General features: G+C 41.0%; 3 protein-coding genes across 3 annotated transcripts; all 3 read left to right on the forward strand.

Moving 5' to 3' along the window:
- The first annotated feature begins 51 nt into the window (after nt 1–51).
- LOC115683778 (cytochrome P450 86A1-like) lies at nt 52–2,062 on the forward strand. The gene has a single exon (XM_030608385.2). The coding sequence runs from the start codon at nt 324–326 to the stop codon at nt 1,866–1,868; it is 1,545 nt and encodes a 514-aa protein (XP_030464245.1). The 5' UTR covers nt 52–323; the 3' UTR covers nt 1,869–2,062.
- Nucleotides 2,063–3,129: 1,067 nt separating this feature from the next.
- LOC115683759 (cell division control protein 6 homolog B-like) lies at nt 3,130–9,572 on the forward strand. The gene is made up of 17 exons (XM_030608366.2): nt 3,130–3,517; nt 3,927–4,029; nt 4,123–4,343; nt 4,864–4,938; nt 5,013–5,116; nt 5,310–5,416; nt 5,536–5,595; nt 5,928–6,001; nt 6,395–6,445; nt 6,555–6,604; nt 6,988–7,120; nt 7,739–7,828; nt 8,036–8,098; nt 8,177–8,272; nt 8,382–8,471; nt 8,598–8,721; nt 8,910–9,572. Exons 1-16 carry the CDS (start codon nt 3,299–3,301, stop codon nt 8,628–8,630), a joined length of 1,569 nt encoding a protein of 522 aa, XP_030464226.2. The 5' UTR covers nt 3,130–3,298; the 3' UTR covers nt 8,631–8,721; nt 8,910–9,572.
- Nucleotides 9,573–12,207: 2,635 nt separating this feature from the next.
- On the forward strand, nt 12,208–17,491 carry LOC115683871 (anthranilate synthase alpha subunit 2, chloroplastic). The gene is made up of 11 exons (XM_030608509.2): nt 12,208–12,545; nt 13,058–13,242; nt 13,395–13,584; nt 13,836–13,987; nt 14,289–14,404; nt 14,526–14,772; nt 14,853–14,909; nt 15,031–15,183; nt 15,821–15,901; nt 16,420–16,506; nt 17,003–17,491. The coding sequence occupies exons 1-11, from the start codon at nt 12,359–12,361 to the stop codon at nt 17,324–17,326; spliced, it is 1,779 nt and encodes a 592-aa protein (XP_030464369.1). The 5' UTR covers nt 12,208–12,358; the 3' UTR covers nt 17,327–17,491.
- Nucleotides 17,492–17,662: the final 171 nt, after the last annotated feature.

A 17,662-nucleotide genomic window follows, 5' to 3' on the forward strand; every position in this document is an offset into this window, starting at 1 on the left:
AATTTCACTATTTATGAGTTGATGCACCAAAATCACACTCCATCAACTCAATTAAAAAAATACATAAATGACCCTAATTTCACGATGTACCCTTGCAACTACTCAGGCGACTCCGTGCATGACTCAAACCCCATAAAAATTTTCAGGGAAGCTTTCTTGCATTCACTGCTTTCACTTGGTTCCTATCAACCCCTGCGACTCAAAAGATTTTTCCTAACAACTCCTCCTACATCTTCCTCACGTATATCCCAACGATATATTGACAACAACTCAACACCTTCTCTCTCGTATTCACTAGTGACCCTCGGTCCACACACCACACCATGGAAACATCATTCCTCCTCTTCAACTTGGCAGCACTTACTTGTGCCTACCTGATTTGGTTCTATCTCTTGGTCAGGAAACTCACCGGCCCAAAGGCGTGGCCGGTCGTGGGCAGCCTGCCGGCCCTCTTTGCGAACCGGAGGAGGCTCCACGACTGGATCGCCGGCCACCTCCGGGCCACCGGCGGCGCCGCCACCTACCAGACGTGCACCATCGCCCTCCCTTTCTTGGCCCGCAAGCAAGGGTTCTACACCGTCACGTGCCACCCGAAGAACATCGAGCATGTGCTTCGGACGCGGTTCGACAACTACCCTAAGGGCCCCACGTGGCAGACTGCCTTCCACGACCTGCTCGGCCAGGGGATTTTCAACAGCGACGGCGAGACTTGGCTCCTGCAGCGCAAGACGGCGGCCCTCGAGTTCACGACCCGGACGCTGAGGCAGGCCATGGACCGGTGGGTGAACCGGACTATCAAGAACCGGTTCTGGAAGATCCTCGACAAGGCCGCGAGCGAGCGCATCCCTGTCGACTTGCAAGACCTCTTGCTTCGCTTGACGTTCGACAACATCTGCGGGCTCACATTCGGGAAAGACCCGGAGACCCTCTCGCCGGAGTTACCAGAAAACCCTTTCGCTATGGCTTTCGACACGGCTACCGAAGCCACCCTTCAGCGCCTGCTCTATCCCGGTTTTCTATGGAGGCTCAAGAAGATATTCGGTGTCGGAGCGGAGCAGCGGTTAAAGAAGAGCCTCCAGGTCGTCGAGAACTACATGAACGATGCCATCAACGCGCGCAAAGCGACTCCCTCTGACGACCTCCTTTCGCGCTTCCTGAAAAAGCGGGACGTCGATGGCAACCTCTTCCAAAGCTCCGTCCTCCAGCGGATCGCGTTGAACTTCGTCCTCGCGGGGCGCGACACGTCATCCGTTGCACTGAGCTGGTTTTTCTGGCTCGTCATGAACGACCCGCGAGTCGAGCGGAAGATCGTGCACGAGATAGCAAGGGTCCTCAAGGACACCCGCGGCGACGATCACATGAAATGGCTGGAATCGCCGCTGGTGTTCGACGAGGCCGACAGGCTGGTCTATCTCAAGGCGGCGCTCGCCGAGACGCTGCGCCTATACCCCTCGGTGCCGGAGGACTTCAAGTACGTGGTCGCGGACGACGTCCTGCCCGACGGGACCCACGTGCCGGCCGGATCGACGGTCACGTACTCGATATACTCTGTGGGGAGGACGAAGTCGATATGGGGCGAGGACTGCATGGAGTTCAGGCCGGAGCGATGGCTCTCGGAGAGCGAGGGCCAGTTTGAGATGCCGAAAGACGGGTACAAGTTCGTGGCCTTCAACGCGGGGCCGAGGACCTGCTTGGGGAAGGACCTGGCCTACCTCCAGATGAAGTCCGTGGCGTCGGCGGTGCTCCTCCGCTACCGGCTGTCGCTGGTGCCGGGTCACCGCGTGGAGCAGAAGATGTCGCTCACGCTGTTCATGAAGAACGGGCTTCGCGTCAATCTGCATCCGCGGGATCTTGCAGAGTCCGCATGATGAAGATATAAGCAAAGGAAGATGATCAATAGGTGTTGCGATCGAGAAAGAGTGTGTGCATTGGTCTTAAGGATTAGTGTGCATGATGGGGACGATGATGCATGTAATCGGTTTATTTTCTTGTAATGAGTTTGTATTTGTCTTACCTGAAAAAAAAGTGAAATATATATAAATATAAAACCATTTATTTGTTATGCTTTTATATACTCAGAAATTCTAGCTTCGTTTAACGGATAAATCGTAAATCTGTGCGCAACTCGTTGAAAATGTTTGTCTTCACACAAATCCGTGTCCTAATTCTGAATGTCATCCGTTTAATGAGAGAGATATTTTAACGGAAAAAAAAAAGAAATTAGTGATTTCATAATTTCAATAAAAGTGAGTAAATTATATAAAAAGTTTGGTAATTGAAATTTGACCAAATAAGTGTTAGTAAACGAGTCAACTAAGAGTTTTTTTTTTTTGGCTAAAATCGAGTCAACTAAGAGTTGTAACATGAATACAAGCGGAAACTCGATGGAAAAGTTGGTAATTTGATTTCTATAAAGTTGGTAACTTCAACGCCTTGAATTTCAGTAGATAGAAGTTGGTAATTTTGTTGGAACCGTTTGCAATGAGCAAACAACTAAACAAAAATTGACAATTTAATATTAAAAGTTGAATCAAATATATATATAGATGAAGCAGTTTTATAATTGGTATAATAATACAAACAGTCCTTGAATTTTTATCAAATGTGTAATATGGTCCATGAACTTTTAATCTGTTCAATGTAGTCCTTGAACTCTAGCCTAATATGTTCAATATGGTTCATGAACTTTTTTGGTACATGTTCAATGTATTTTTTGAATTGCATGAAAATGTTCAATGTAATCTTTGAACTTGAATTAATGGAAGGATTACACTGAATATTTTCATATAGTTTTAGGACTAGATTAAACATGTACAAAAAGTTCAAGTGCAACATTGAACAAATTAAAAGTTCAGGGATCACATTGCATATTGAACTAAAGTTCAGGGACCGTCCGCGTCATTTTCCTTTCAAAATTTTACAAATCCTTTTCTTTTTCTTCTCAAATTTTTTGAAGGGATCATAGATTGGGAGGGATATGAACTCCCCATTTCGTAAATTTTTGTTTTTTGAAAAAGTGAAAAAACAAAAGCAAAGATTTTTTTTTGAGCCAAAAACACAGGTAAAGATTTAAAAAGGAAGGGTTTAGGTCAGCGACAGTCAAGAAGTCTGAAAGAGTGATTTTAAAAGCAAATAGCCTGAAGGCGTACTGGCGCGAAACGAAGCGGTCGCGCTCATTCCTTCCCGCGAAAACGAACCGAGGCTATATCATCCCCCCCCGCATTCCTGTCCGTCCTCCCTCAAATCCCGAGAAACCCTACCGATTCGCCGTTTGATTCCTGAGCAATCCTCACGCACGATGCCTTCCATCGTCAAACGAGGTGGCTCCCCGATCTCGGCCGCTGACGCGGTGGCTCTCCCGGAGCCTCTCGCCGGATCCGGCGGCGATTCTACTCCTCAGAAGCGGAAGCTCAGATCCGATGCGCTGGCGGCTCTCCGCGATGACGGAGCCGCCGATCCGGCGAGGAGAGTGTCGCCTCGCCGGTGCCTGAATCAGAGCCCGAATACTCCTCCAAAAGTGAGTGAGAGCTCGGGCTTCTCTTTGTACTCTGCAGTTTTGCCGTTGTTGGAGTCAGCGTCGCCGTTGGTTCGTTGCCACAACCGAATGGATACTGAATTGCTGATGGCGAGATCGCGTTCTTAGATTCCGTACTCGTCGAATTGATTGTGCGTTTATTGCGACCACTTAGGAAGTGGAAAGGCGATTTAGATAGCGGATCGGTTGTGGCGAATTCGATACCGTGTCATCTAAGGAAAATCACGTAGTTATGCCATTATGTAAGATTCAATTGATTAGGATCAGCCATAGATTTTGTACTATTTCTGCGTTTACACTGTATTGAGGTTCGGTCATGCAAATTTTGGTGCACGCCTTACTAGGAAGTTTGGAAATTCCATTGGTTTTGCTAATCTAAAATTATCCGCAGAGAATTGAGAAAGTGGTTGCCGATAAGCCCATGAAACCGAATAGATCGCCGGCTAAAAGATTGCCTGATAGTCTTGTCGCCGATAGCAAATGGAATCCAAGAGGCAAGTAGAACCTATCATGATACATTGAACACAATAGCAGCACAGACTTTAATTGCGACGAAGGAAATTAATGTTTATGTAATGTGACGATAGATCCTCAGCAGATGAGTGCGGCGAAGGAAGCGCTTCATGTGTCGACGCTGCCACCATCTGTCTCTTGCCGAGAAAATGAACAAAAGACGATTGTGGATTTTTGCAAGGGATGCATCAAGCAGGGCAAAGCCGGCAGCCTATACATCTGTGGATGCCCTGGGACCGGAAAGTCCTTATCCATGGAAAAAGTGAAGGGGCTCTTATGGCATTGGACGCAGGAGGTTAGCTTTTCATTCTTTACTGCCTGATGAAGCTGTGGTTATATTTATTATCCCTGTCTGTGTATAGGATCCCAAGAACCACCATTCATCATTTTAGATAAGAAGATATGATATACTTTGGTACAGCTATCGTAAGTTAAACACCTTCCTTTAATAGGAAGGACATGCTTCATAGATGATGAAAATGTCTCAGTGCTTCCCAAAAGGACCTCGATGTTATTTGTGCTCATATTTCCTTGAAAGTTATTAATCAATTACGTCTTCCACAAGGTTAGTTTCATAATTGAGAAGTTACCTTTATTGAATATCAGCATGTAGAATTCAGATTTCCGAAGTAGATTATAGGAGGAGTTTTTTGTGCTCATCTTAGAAATTGATCGAGTCAATTTTATCTTTTGACTTGTTTGCTAGTAGAATTCAGAAACAGAAGTCACAATGGTTTCTGATTTCTTCTAATATATCTCACAACTTTTGATCTGTTTGGGATCTCTCTTTACAAAAATGCTTCGAATGTTTCCAGGCAGGTCTTCAGCAGCCAGAAGTTTTAGCTTTAAACTGCACTTCTTTATCCAGCACATCAGAGATCTTTGGCAGGGTACTTATAATGGAACAGCATGTACTTTTGCATGTTAGACACTGCACATCCTTACCTGCCATGTTTGCTGACAGATATTATCCAAGTACCAATTGCCGAAAATGACAAATGATCGTACCTCAGCTTTGCAACTGCTTCAGAAATTATATTCGGAGAAGCAACAATCCACAAAGATGATGTAAGGAGTAATTTCATCGACTGTACTTACAAACACTTCGCACCATAAGGCAATATTGGCCCAAAGTCATGTAGAGATCCTGATACGGTTCAACATGTTGCAAGAAGATGCTAATTCTTTTAAGTTGCTCACATTTATGGCAGTAGGAGTATATGAGTCTATGCTTCTACTGAACTAATTTTTCCTCCTGCAGGCTAATTATTGCAGACGAGTTGGATTATTTGATCACAAAAGACCGTGCTGTGCTTCATGATCTTTTTATGCTTACCACTTTCCCGTTCTCTAAATGTATATTAGTAGGTACTTATCGTTGCTCGCTATATCTCTTGGATACTATATCTTTACTTTCTTTTTATGGTCGTATAAAGCAATATGCTACATGCAATTTGACATCAGTTTTGCCGTATTCCTGCTTGCAGGAGTAGCAAATGCTATAGACTTGGCAGATCGTTTTCTACCCAGGCTTCAATCCTTAAATTGTGAGCCATCTTTTCTTGACTTGAAAAGATACAAATGTTTGTCTTGATAGAATTTATATTTTACTTCTTGCTTATCCTAAATTTTGCGGCTCACGCGCTTTCATTTTCTTTAAATCTAAAATACTCGAAGCTTTCACAACATATAAATATCAACACACATATTCACATGCAATTCCTTCAAAAAAATTTCAAATTTCGAATGATATTCTCAATTTTGGCAGGAAGCAAAAGTTACTTTTTGCTTTTGCTGAATCTCAAACAAACAAGCTCTTAGTGTTTCTCTGATCTGGATATAACGCTTACTCCTGTCTCTGTCTTTTCATTCCTGTTAGGCAAGCCTACCATTGTAACTTTTCGGGCTTACTCCCCAGAGCAGATCATCAGGATTCTTCAAGAGAGACTCAAGGTAGTTATGCGCTTTGCCCTATTAGTATCTTTCTCGTGTTCTCAGTACCATGCAACATCTGAATACTAAACCCTGAATCTGTTGCCTTTTTGAATTTGAGTATAAGGGTTATTTGAACTTCAATATCATGATGCCTAATCTACCTCCACGTGTCATTTCACGAGACGTGTCGTCTTCTTTTTCCATTTTTCCTTCAATTGAAGATTTGGGGGCTGTGAAAATGGGACATTTTACCTATCACCTTGAAACTTACAGGTCAAGTTCAAACAAATTTTTTCTTAAGGGAGACAAATTCTGGAGGAATTCTTTTTAAGGACTTTAATGAGTAGACTTTGCTGAAATCACAATATTGTAATTAAGAGCCATTGATGTTTATGGCTGTTCGTTTGACAGGTGCTCCCTTATCCTGTCTTTCAACCACATGCCCTGGAACTCTGTGCCAGAGTGAGTCCAATAGTAATTTTTTTCCTCCTGAGTATGAAACTTTTGCATCATGTCCACTGTTTCCTTAATTATTTGTATTTATGGATACTGAGCGAAAGAGAAATAACAGAAAGTTGCAGCCGCATCTGGAGACATGCGGAAAGCTCTTTGTATTTGCAGGTTTGTAACTTAACACAAGACAAGTTCACTTGTTACCTATACTAGATTGTTAGATTTGCCAGCATTCATGCCATGATTTCTTCCTGTTACTGTATTTTTTAAGAGCATAACCATTGATATTATTATTAGAAATGCAGAAATAGATACTCTTTGTGAGCTCTATATCTGAGAAACAAAAGCCTCCATACAGTAGTCATCACTGTAGGAATTACTACTCTTTAATGAGGATTTTTTTCCTTGTTTTGGCAAATTGACTTCTCAGTCTGTCAACTTCTCCGCTTCGCCAGTGAAGGAATTTACCAGTTATTGCAATAGATTATATGATTTCTGATATAAGTTGTCTCCATCCCATAAGCAGTAATTGAAGTTAGGTATTGTTGCAGGGGTGCAATTGATATGCTAGAGGCGGAGCTTCAAGAGTCAACAAGGAACCCATATTTGTCAATGCATAATGAGGACAAGGGTCAGCAAGCAGTCACAGTGCCTGAATTCACAAAACTGCAAGAAATAGTTGCTGTAAGTGTCTGCTGTAGTGGCTTCGCATTCCTCTTCCAAGCTGTGACCTCTCTAATTGGCTCCAGTCATACATACCCATTAAAATGAAGGAAGGCCTTTTGACATCTGCCAATTGATGGCAAGTGTTTCAGAAAGAGATTTCCTTCTGCATATCTGAATTAGGATTATGTTCATCAAAAGTATCATTCTCTCGTCAGCCACTCAGACACATTAAAACCATTGGGAGTTGTCCTACGATTAGCTCGTTCATAAAATTGTTGTAATGCAACTCAACTGATAATATATATAAACTGTAAGAACATCAAGCAGATAAACTTTAGCAGAAAAACTAAGTAATATGTGCAACTGGAAAGTATGCCGTAATACTCTTCATGAAGATTTTGCCATCTTTAGAATTAGTTTATCAAATGCAGTGGTTTTAATTTGTCTTTATTGAAGCATTTTGTCTGTCTAGAGAGTGGAAATGTACCCGTATCAGATTTACTTTTATAATTGTTGCGATGTCATTTTATCATCTTTAACTTTTTCAGGTTGAAATACTATATTATCTAAAATTGCTAAAGAATATTTTTGTCCGTCTCCTCTTTAGCCATTTCTGAGTTCTAAAACTTTTGACAGGTCACGATAGATCACATGGTTCTTGCATTATCCAGAACATTCAGATCACCAGTGGTGGACACCATTCAGATTCTTCCCCAACATCAACAGGTATGTTTAAGCGAATATCGAGTAGCATCAAATTATGTTGTATATCTAGCAGCTCGATATACAGGTATAAAAAACGACAGTTTCGTGTATTCTGATGTTTTCAGTGCTTTAGCCATTTATATCCATGGCTTTTCATTGTTTCCTTACTGATCCTTAGCTGGCCACGCTATTAAAACTTTTGTTACTTTCTTAACAACTGGACTGCAGATTATACTTTGTTCTGCTGTGAAACTTTTCCGTGGTCGGCAGAAGGATACAACTGTCGGAGAGGTGCGTCTAAATTTCGACTTCTGACTGCAGAAGTATTTTGTAGTTGCTATTGCTAGCTAACTTGCTATAGAAATACAGTTATACAAAAGTTACCTGGATGTCTGCAAGTCAACACAAATACCTGCAACTGGATTTCTGGAGTTTTCTAGTATGTGCAGAGTCCTTAACGATCAGGTAATATACCATCGCCAAATGCGCAATCTTTTTTTTGTTCTTACCTTGGAGATTGGTTTTTAAAATCAAATACTATCTGCTTAATTGATGGTCATCGCTGATATTGCAGGGTCTTCTCAAAGTAGGTCAATCTCGAGAAGATAAATTACGAAGAATAGCATTAAAAGTCGATGAAGCAGATATTACATTTGCATTGCAGGTATTGGAACAAGATGCTCTCCTCATCATTGTACCTATAGCTTGCTTTCCTGATCATCCTACCTATAGCTTTTTCCTTATGATATCTCCAAAGTCCAACTTTCACAATTTACTATATTCTGAACAGGGAGTTCGTTTCTTCCGAAATTGTCTTCAGTAGTGCTACAAACGGTGGCCACAAACTCATTATTCCTCATCTTGCAACTCAAGGCTCTGTCGCTCTTCACTTATCTGGTCACTCTGATTTTAAGGTTAGCATCAGCTCTTCAGGCTGTGTTACGAGAAACAGAAATTTCTACTAGTCGAGTTATTGGTAGTGATCTTAACATATAGTGTCTATAATTTAGAAATTTGTGTGCACAAGTCACCACTCCTTCAGTCATCTTTTATTCGACGATGAAGTAACTCGTAAATTCTTTGTATTTAAAAATTTTGACAGGTGTCTTCTCTCCCCTTTGAGCATCACTGTTACTAGTGTTTCCACCATTAAGAAGTTCAACGGAAAAGCATCAAGTGGAGCTCGAACAGATTGTGTATATAAGTTATTTCGATAACAGCATCTATAAAAAGCATAAGTTCCCCCCTTCCTGTTAGTGTTTCCATAAAGGCTCACCCATCCAAGAAGCAGAGGCAGAAGAACCTACATACGCAGGCTACTCATAAGAGGTAGCTCCAAGTGCAATGGAAGCAGAAAAGGAAGCCGTGAACTTGTTTCGTCAGTTTCCAAATCAAGCACTTCAGACTCTCTCCTCTGTCCATCAGCTTTGGTTGTCGCCACACACATGAGGCTTGCCGTTTGTCTCTCGAGCTATTCAGTTCTGCATGATTGTATACTAGTCATGATCTACCATTCTGATTGTATACTAGTCATGACCACTTGAGAGCTTCTGGAAGAGCTTCCTGATTCATAATAGTCATGATCTACAGTTCTACATGCAGATTCACCATCAATTGCACTTATGGAAGTGATGCATCAAGCTTCTCAAGTTGTCATATTGTTCTGGGATCTATTGGTTGAATTTAAAACTTTCGATGAGTTTGTTATGTTATAAGAGGTCCCCATGATATTGGTTATATATTTTGATGGAGACTCTCTCTCTCTGTCGCGCGCTCTCTCTCGTGTTGCAAGAGGAAATCCAAGAACGAACAAAAGACACTCTACCATTGATAATTCGTGAGTTTGCTTATCTAAGCATAAATAAAAATTCTAATACTAACACAAATAGTCAGAGCAGAGACTGTTCATGATCATGGAAGGATCATAAGTGAACGAATTTGATGTAGAGTATGGGGGGAAAAGTGTCCCGGTATCAACCATTTGGATTACTTTTCTGCCGCATCATCAGCTAAAGCTAACACTAGCTGGGGTTCAGCTACAATGCCTTCCTGCTTTGCTTTTTTTTACGTTCATGCTGCATCCCTGAAGTACTCTCTTTTGTGCTCTGTAGCTATTCGGGTTCTCGGCTGAGCTTCTCTTGGATATACGCTTACCTTTGACTCAGACAAGAGCAAGAACATGTCAGTCGTATGAACTTCAGCGTCTCTCAAGTGCATAATGTGAAGCTTGTCTTTGAGTCAACCTTCTTATTGGGCCCGAACTTCACACGCTTGACTAGTCCGCCAGTGAGAGAGAAGATGGCGCGGTCCTTGCCTAGTCCAACATTCTTTCCAGGTTGGAACCGAAAGGGTTTCGGAGAGAAATTTAGAGTGCATGATACCAAACGGGAGGGATAAAGACAGTGACTCCTAAACATCGACCCAACACAGGACACTTGCACGAATAAAATGCTAAATGCATAAACAGCTAAAAAGACAAGCGTTGATGTGAAAATAAGACTGAACAAATGAATCCATAACGAAGGAGAAAATTGGCTAACCTCTCAACAGCTCACTTAACAGTTAACAGACATTATTTTTTACGCACCGGCCATTACTTTCCCTCCGGAATGTTCGCTTGGCTCTGATGCAGGAACAACCCAAAGACGCAGTTCTGCAGGTTATCATCCCTCGCAGCCTCTCACAGCATCCCGCAAGCCTCTGATGGCTTCATTAAGAGCATTGTCATACTCGGCACCTGCCTCCGCCTCTTCTGTTCCTTCGGCCTCGGTTATCTCACGAAGATGCACACATTCATGTTGCATTGCCTTCTTGAATGTGCAGTTCTCATGGCTAACAAGACGTTCTGAAGGGCAACCGGCTTTCTTGAGCACTCGAATGGCAGCAATCTTCAAATTGCAATAACAGACATCAGGTCAACGGAGGCAAAACCGGTGCTCGGTCCGGTTCTATGGTTCCGGTTCGGTTCCGCATAGCACAGGTTCCAAAAATTATGGAATCTGGAATCTGACCAAATCCCACAAGAGTCTGAAACTGGTTCGGTTCTGCAATATCCGGTTCTGCCCTGACATCATTTTCACGCCGAGACAAGAAGGGTGCGCATGGAATGCATTCCGGAATAAAAATTCTATTCCGGAATGCGTTCCGGAACAGAATGGCGTTTGTTAAAAAATTTCCGGAATGCATTCTGGAGCGATTTTTGTATTACGGAATAAAAATGCGTTTGTTAAAAATACTTGATTAGAACGCATTTTGATTCCGAAATGCATTTTGATTCGAGAATGAGTTTTTGGCAGAAAAAGAGAAGCTACTTTTTGTAGCTTCTTGATTCCGGAATGCATTCTCCTTATTTTCTCATAAAATTTTTTTTCAAAAAATGCATAAAAATTGAAAAATTCTAGAAAAAATCATAAAAATTTCCAGAAAATAAAAAAAAGTCAGATTTCGGGAAAATATGAAATTTGGTGAATTTTTTTTAAAAAAAATAAAAAAATAAAAAATTTCAAAACTTCACAGAATAGCTTAAAACACATGTGGCCACCCACTTTGAGTGAAATTTAATTTTTTTGAGGTGCCCAAAAAAAATCAAAAATTTCAAAACTTCACAGAATGGCTTAAAATACCTGTGGCTACCTACTTTGAGTGAAATTTATATTTTTTGAGGAACCAAAAAAAAATAAAATAAAATAAAAATTTTCAAAACTTCACAAAATGGCTTAAAATACCTGTGGCCACCCACTTTGAGTGAAATTTAAATTTTTTGAGGTGCCCAAAAAAAATTTAAAAAAATAAAAAATTTTAAAACTTTACAAAATTGCTTAGAATACCTGTAGCCACCCACTTTAAGTAAAATTTAAATTTTTTGAGGTGCCTAAAAAAATAAAATAAATAAAAATAAATAAAATAAATACAAAATTCAAAACGTCACAAAATGACTTAGAATACCTGTGGCCACCCACTTTAAGTGAAATTTAAATTTTTTTAGGTGTCCAAAAAAAAAATTAAAAAAATCAAAAATTTCAAAAATTTACAGAATGCTTTATAATACCTGGCCACCCACTTTGAAGTAAAATTTAAATTTTTTAGGTACAAAAAAATCAACAAATCAAAACAGTTTATTCCGAAATCAATTTCTGAAGTAGAATTAGTCATGTTTTACCAAACAGATTTCTCCTCCAGAAATCAATTTCTGGCAAGAATTCCAGAAATCAATTTTTGGTAAGAATTTGATTTCTGGAACAGAATGGTTACCATTCGCACCCGAAGCCAGCCCAGCCCAAAGTTCCAAACGGTGGGCCCGTAGATGGTGTTCCCACGATCGCCGCCATCAAACACCACGTCACGCCGGACAAGACGAGATCATCAGTCCGTTCGATAACAGCCTCCACACTCTCCACACTGTTGAGTTTTACAGACTTGACTGCACGCGAAACAGCGAGAAAGACTGTACATATATATATAGAGAAAATTCTGCGTGTCCGTTTGAATTCCACGCCTCTCTCGTCTTTTTCTGTTCACTCTCGCTGAAACCGGATGCTGTGAAAGCCTCCCATGGAAACCCTAGCCGTTGCGCCTCCCCAGCTCCCTTCGCTTCCCAGGTTGCGCCCCAATGCGGCCTCCGTTGATTTTGGCGGCGGAGTCTCGAGCTCTCTCGCTCTGCTCAGCTCCCGCTCGCGCTCGCACTCGCGCTGGCGCTTCCCCACTCTGAGATGCTCGGCTCAGCACTCTCCATCATCAGGTCCGTCTTCATTCCTTTCGCGTTCGTGGGAGAAGCAGTTTGTCTATTGCGATCGTTTTTGTATTAGGAAGCTGTAGAGATGAATTCGGGAGCCGACTTGCACGTGCACTGATTGCTTGGGAATCGGTAGGCGGAGGTAATGGAAGAACGTGGTTGCGCACGTGTTTATCTTCTGCCGACGATTTCCGTCGCTGGAAGTGATTGTGAATAGCTGAGAAATGGATCCGTGAGTCGAAACTTGAATGAGCTCGAGCTTTGTTCCTTGAAATGCAAATTTAGGTAGAATGTGACAAGAGGTTTTGGAACTGTGGATCCTTTATGTATGAATTATTAGCAACTGAATTGCTCGACTAATTGAATCCGGTTGACTACTTTACTCTCAAATGAGGTGATCTGCTTATTTGATTTGGCGAAATTAGATAGTGGCTCAGTACTGATAGGTTTTTTCTGCGTAAGGAAAGAGAAATATATTTTTGTTCTGCACTTTGTGATTTTTGACGTTTAATTTCTAGTCGACCAGTCAGCGAAGTTCCAAGAAGCTGCCAAGAAGGGCAATTTGGTTCCCCTATACAGATGTATTTTCTCTGATCACCTCACTCCAGTGCTTGCTTACCGGTGTTTGGTGAAGGAGGATGACAGAGATGCTCCTAGTTTTTTGTTCGAGTCTGTTGAGCCGGGTTTGCAGGTTTCTAGCATTGTAAGTCTTCTTCACTTTTTCTTCAATTCACTTATTCTGATCCACGTAAAATGCACGACCTTTGGATTTTGTTTGCAGTTAGCTATTATCTATGTGAGGAGAGCATAATTTTTTTCCTGTTTGGAGCTCATTCTGCTGTAATATTGTTTTAGGGGAGGTACAGTTTTGTTGGAGCTCAGCCAACGATCGAGATTGTGGCTAAAGAGAATATTGTAACAATCATGGACCACGAGGAGGGATCCAGGACAGAGGAAATCGTGGAGGATCCAATGGTTGTTCCCCGTAGAATTATGGAGGGATGGAAACCCCAGATGATTGATGAGCTTCCAGAAGCATTTTGCGGTAAGAAACTTGATACGGTGGCTTTAATCTGCTGATATTCATATTGATTTGCTTTATTGCAGCTTCGTTTCTTTCATGCAAAACTTACTAAACAGTGGTGTCATCATTATGAAAATAATTTGTCTCAAGTGATAATATTTTGTGAATTGGACTGTTCAACTATTTCATGATATCAAAGTCCTATTTCTTTTAATAATTTCAGAACAAGTTTTCATCTTTTGTCTGCAAATAACAAACTCCTCTTGGACCAGGTGGATGGGTTGGTTATTTTTCATATGATACGGTGCGCTACGTGGAGAAGAGAAAACTACCATTCTCTAGTGCCCCATTAGATGACAGAAACCTACCTGATGTTCATCTAGGCCTTTATGATGACATTATTGTATTTGATCACGTGGAGAAGGTATATTCACTTTGTTCATGAAGCATGTTTGAGTCAAAGTTTGACTCTTTTGGCGAGAAAGCACCTTCTGTAGCTGAAAATTCTGAATAAAGAAATCCGAAGACATGAACATGAAAATATTCATGCATGGTGGCTTTTGATGTAAGAGTTCAATTTGTTGAGTTTTTTTCCTCTGAAATCATGGTCAAATAAGTGATACTCTATGAAAGATGTGATAGATCATGTGCATAATGATGTACAACTGATGATTCTGTCACTGATTTAATGTACTTGATTCTTCATTTTGTTTCCTTGCCTCCAGAAAGCTTACATTATTCATTGGGTTCGATTAGATCAATATCCTTCAGTTGACGAGGCATTCGATGATGGAATGAATCGATTGGAGACTTTAGTATCTAGAGTACATGATATAGATCTGTGAGTAATCTTCTTTTTACATGCTAATGAAGTAAGTGCTTTTTATTATGATCAATTAGAAAGTAATGCACTATTAATTGGCCCTGCTAAAGCTCGATCTATTGGTGAATTCAAATTTCAGTCCAAGACTGCCAGCCGGTTCAATACAGCTGTTCACTCGCCTGTTTGGTCCAAAGTTGGAGATGTCAAGTATGACAAGTGAGGAATACAAGAAGGCGGTACTACAGGCTAAAGAACATATTCTGGCTGGTGATATCTTTCAGATTGTGTTGAGCCAGCGCTTTGAACGAAGAACATTTGCAGACCCTTTTGAAGTCTATAGAGCATTGAGGATTGTTAATCCAAGCCCATATATGGCATATTTACAAGTCTGCCTTCCTTTCCCTGCGCTTGTTTAATATTACAGAGTTATTGTGGAAGCTGAATAATTATTTTTCATTTGGTTCAGGCTAGGGGTTGTATACTTGTTGCTTCAAGTCCAGAAATTCTTACATGGGTGAAGAAGGTAAATATGAGAATAGCTAAAGAATTTGCCTTCAGAGGTTTTAGTCAGCATCTTCTTTCATACCCTCTTTTTGCTGCATTTGGAATTTAAGAGTTTCCTGGTGATTTTTCGTTCATGACAGAAAAGGGTTACTAATAGACCTCTTGCTGGGACTGTCAGAAGAGGAAAGACACCGAAGGAAGATTTGATGTTAGAAAAAGAGCTTTTGAATGATGAGAAGCAGTGTGCTGAGCACATTATGCTGGTGGACTTAGGTAGAAATGATGTTGGAAAGGTTCGATGCTTCACCTTCGCTGTTGTTTTATTCTCGTATTTTCTTTTTCTACATGATAAGGCATTCTAGTGTCCAGATATTACTCCTTTCTTTGGTGATCCTTCTGGTTTGTCAACTATGCATACTTAGTGTGTTGTGACAATGCACGCTTAGTGTTTGCTCCCCATAGTGGACTTGTGTAATTAGTGCCCATGGGAGCACTAATCTTCATTTTCTCAACACCTTTCACCATGGATGAGATTTGCAAACTTCTGGCATATACTGCCTCTTGAGTTCTCTCACTCATGTTCATGATTTGTGTCTGATCTACTCAAAAATCTGAGGAAGTTAGTTTCCATACCCAGGCCTATGTTGAAGCGCCATTTGGCTTTTATTGGTTGGGTTATAACATATTAACCTATGTTGAACATGTCATTCCTATTGCTTTCCAAGATATTTCTCATGCATGTCTACTTGGTAGGTTTTGTTTGCTAGACAGTTAGCTAGTGTGCTGCTTAGTGAATTTCATGGGTGACATGTAATGGGAACGGAAAAGAGGAAATTTTTTTACCTTGATCCTACTGTTTATGGTGATGAATTTCCTGATCTATATACTGTAGCTTATTTATGCATGGAGATGACACCCTTGTTTTTTCAGGTATCGAAACCTGGTTCTGTCAAGGTTGAGAAGCTCATGAATATCGAGCGCTATTCTCATGTGATGCACATAAGCTCTACGGTAATTGTTCTTTTTAGTTTGTATCCTAGAGGATTGCTGAAGAAAAAGTCCTCCAATTTTTTTATGCAATTAACACAAGGAACCAGTTAAACATCATTTTTGTCATTGTTTTCTTTGTCTGTTTGCAGTGTCTTTCACTCTTAACTTATTGGTTTTAAGCGTTTGAAATTTAATTTTATCTAGTACCGAACACCCCAAGCTTTTAGAAACCCATTGCTTTGAAGATTTGTGGTCAATTGCAATCATGTCAAGTTTTTCCGGAATTTATCAACATTAATTTAAATTTCTATATGTGGGAAAGTCAATATGCAACTTGCTGTTAGAATTACAGTGGATACATTCTGCAATTTTAACTGAACTTCTGCTCTTTTCTCCCGCTTATTTTTATCACACCGTGATAATTTACTCTTATGATTATAATATCGTATACGGGGTACTTCTTCCACACCTTGGAAGCAAAGGAATAAATCATTATTTATTGACTTGTGCCTCATATAGTTGCATGCTTACCATTTCAGGTCACTGGGGAGTTGCTTGAGAATCTGTCCAGCTGGGATGCTTTGCGTGCAGCATTACCTGTTGGAACTGTTAGTGGTGCACCAAAGGTTTTTTTCTGACCTATCGGTAGTTTTTAATATCCAGGTTGCTTTTCCATACTACCATGTCGGATTTCAACCGTTCAGTTTGCTTACAAAGGTGTAGTCTATCTTTATGCATAAGTTGAGATGAGAAATTGAAAGTAAACTGACTTGATTGAGCACGAGCTACATAATGATCTATTGACTACTTTCACATAATGAACTGTTAGGGGACTCTACTCTTGATGCGTTGCTTTAATAGACCTGCGTGGACATTACAATTGGAGCAGTAGCATTGCAGGTTGATGTCAAGAAAGCATAATATTCCATGTGCTAAAAGTTAAATATATCTTTTCAGATAGAGGCATCTCGGTATATTTGCAGGATATCGTGCAAGTATGGTCTCAATTCCTGTGTACTAGAAAAGGGGAAAAAACACAGTATATATCAGTCCGTGTACCTACCCGGGCCTTCTCTCTGCCAGAATTCATGTTACTCTGTTGCTCATTTTATTTACGTATAGGTGAAAGCCATGGAGTTGATTGATCAGTTGGAGGTCACCAGGCGGGGGCCTTATAGTGGTGGATTTGGAGGCATTTCGTTTTCGGGTGATATGGACATTGCGCTTGCTTTGAGAACCATTGTTTTCCCAACAGGAATCCGCTACGACACAATGTACTCATACAAGGACATGAACAAGCGTCGGGAATGGATTGCTCACCTTCAGGCCGGTGCAGGTGTTGTGGCTGACAGTGACCCGGCTGATGAGCAGAGAGAGTGCGAGAACAAGGCTGCTGCTCTTGCCCGTGCCATTGATCTCGCAGAGTCGTCTTTTGTTGGTAACTGACTTTTAGAGTGCTACTCAAGCAAAATTTGTAGGGTGGGGCACTTTTGGTTGCTGTATCGACGAGATTTTGGGAACGGTCTTAATCGACCTCAAGATAGATGTTCATCTAAATCTCAATTTCGGGAACAGGGGCTCAATGCTATTAAAAAACGAAGTGGTTTGACACTGTGGTGCCTGCTTCTTGAATCTGAATCTCCCAAACTCAATTATTGAACTCGAGCTCTCATAAGCGTCGGCTCGGGCGATTAATATGTTAGAAGCCGATAAAAAGAATTTTCTTGCCAATACCGAGCCAATTTTTTTTATAGGTAACTCAGATTTCATCGCAATACCGAG

This window comes from Syzygium oleosum, unplaced genomic scaffold (genome assembly GCF_021117445.2).
Source record: "Syzygium oleosum isolate NSW1041296 unplaced genomic scaffold, Sole_v2.1 Sole_v2.03, whole genome shotgun sequence".
NCBI lineage: Eukaryota > Viridiplantae > Streptophyta > Magnoliopsida > Myrtales > Myrtaceae > Syzygium > Syzygium oleosum.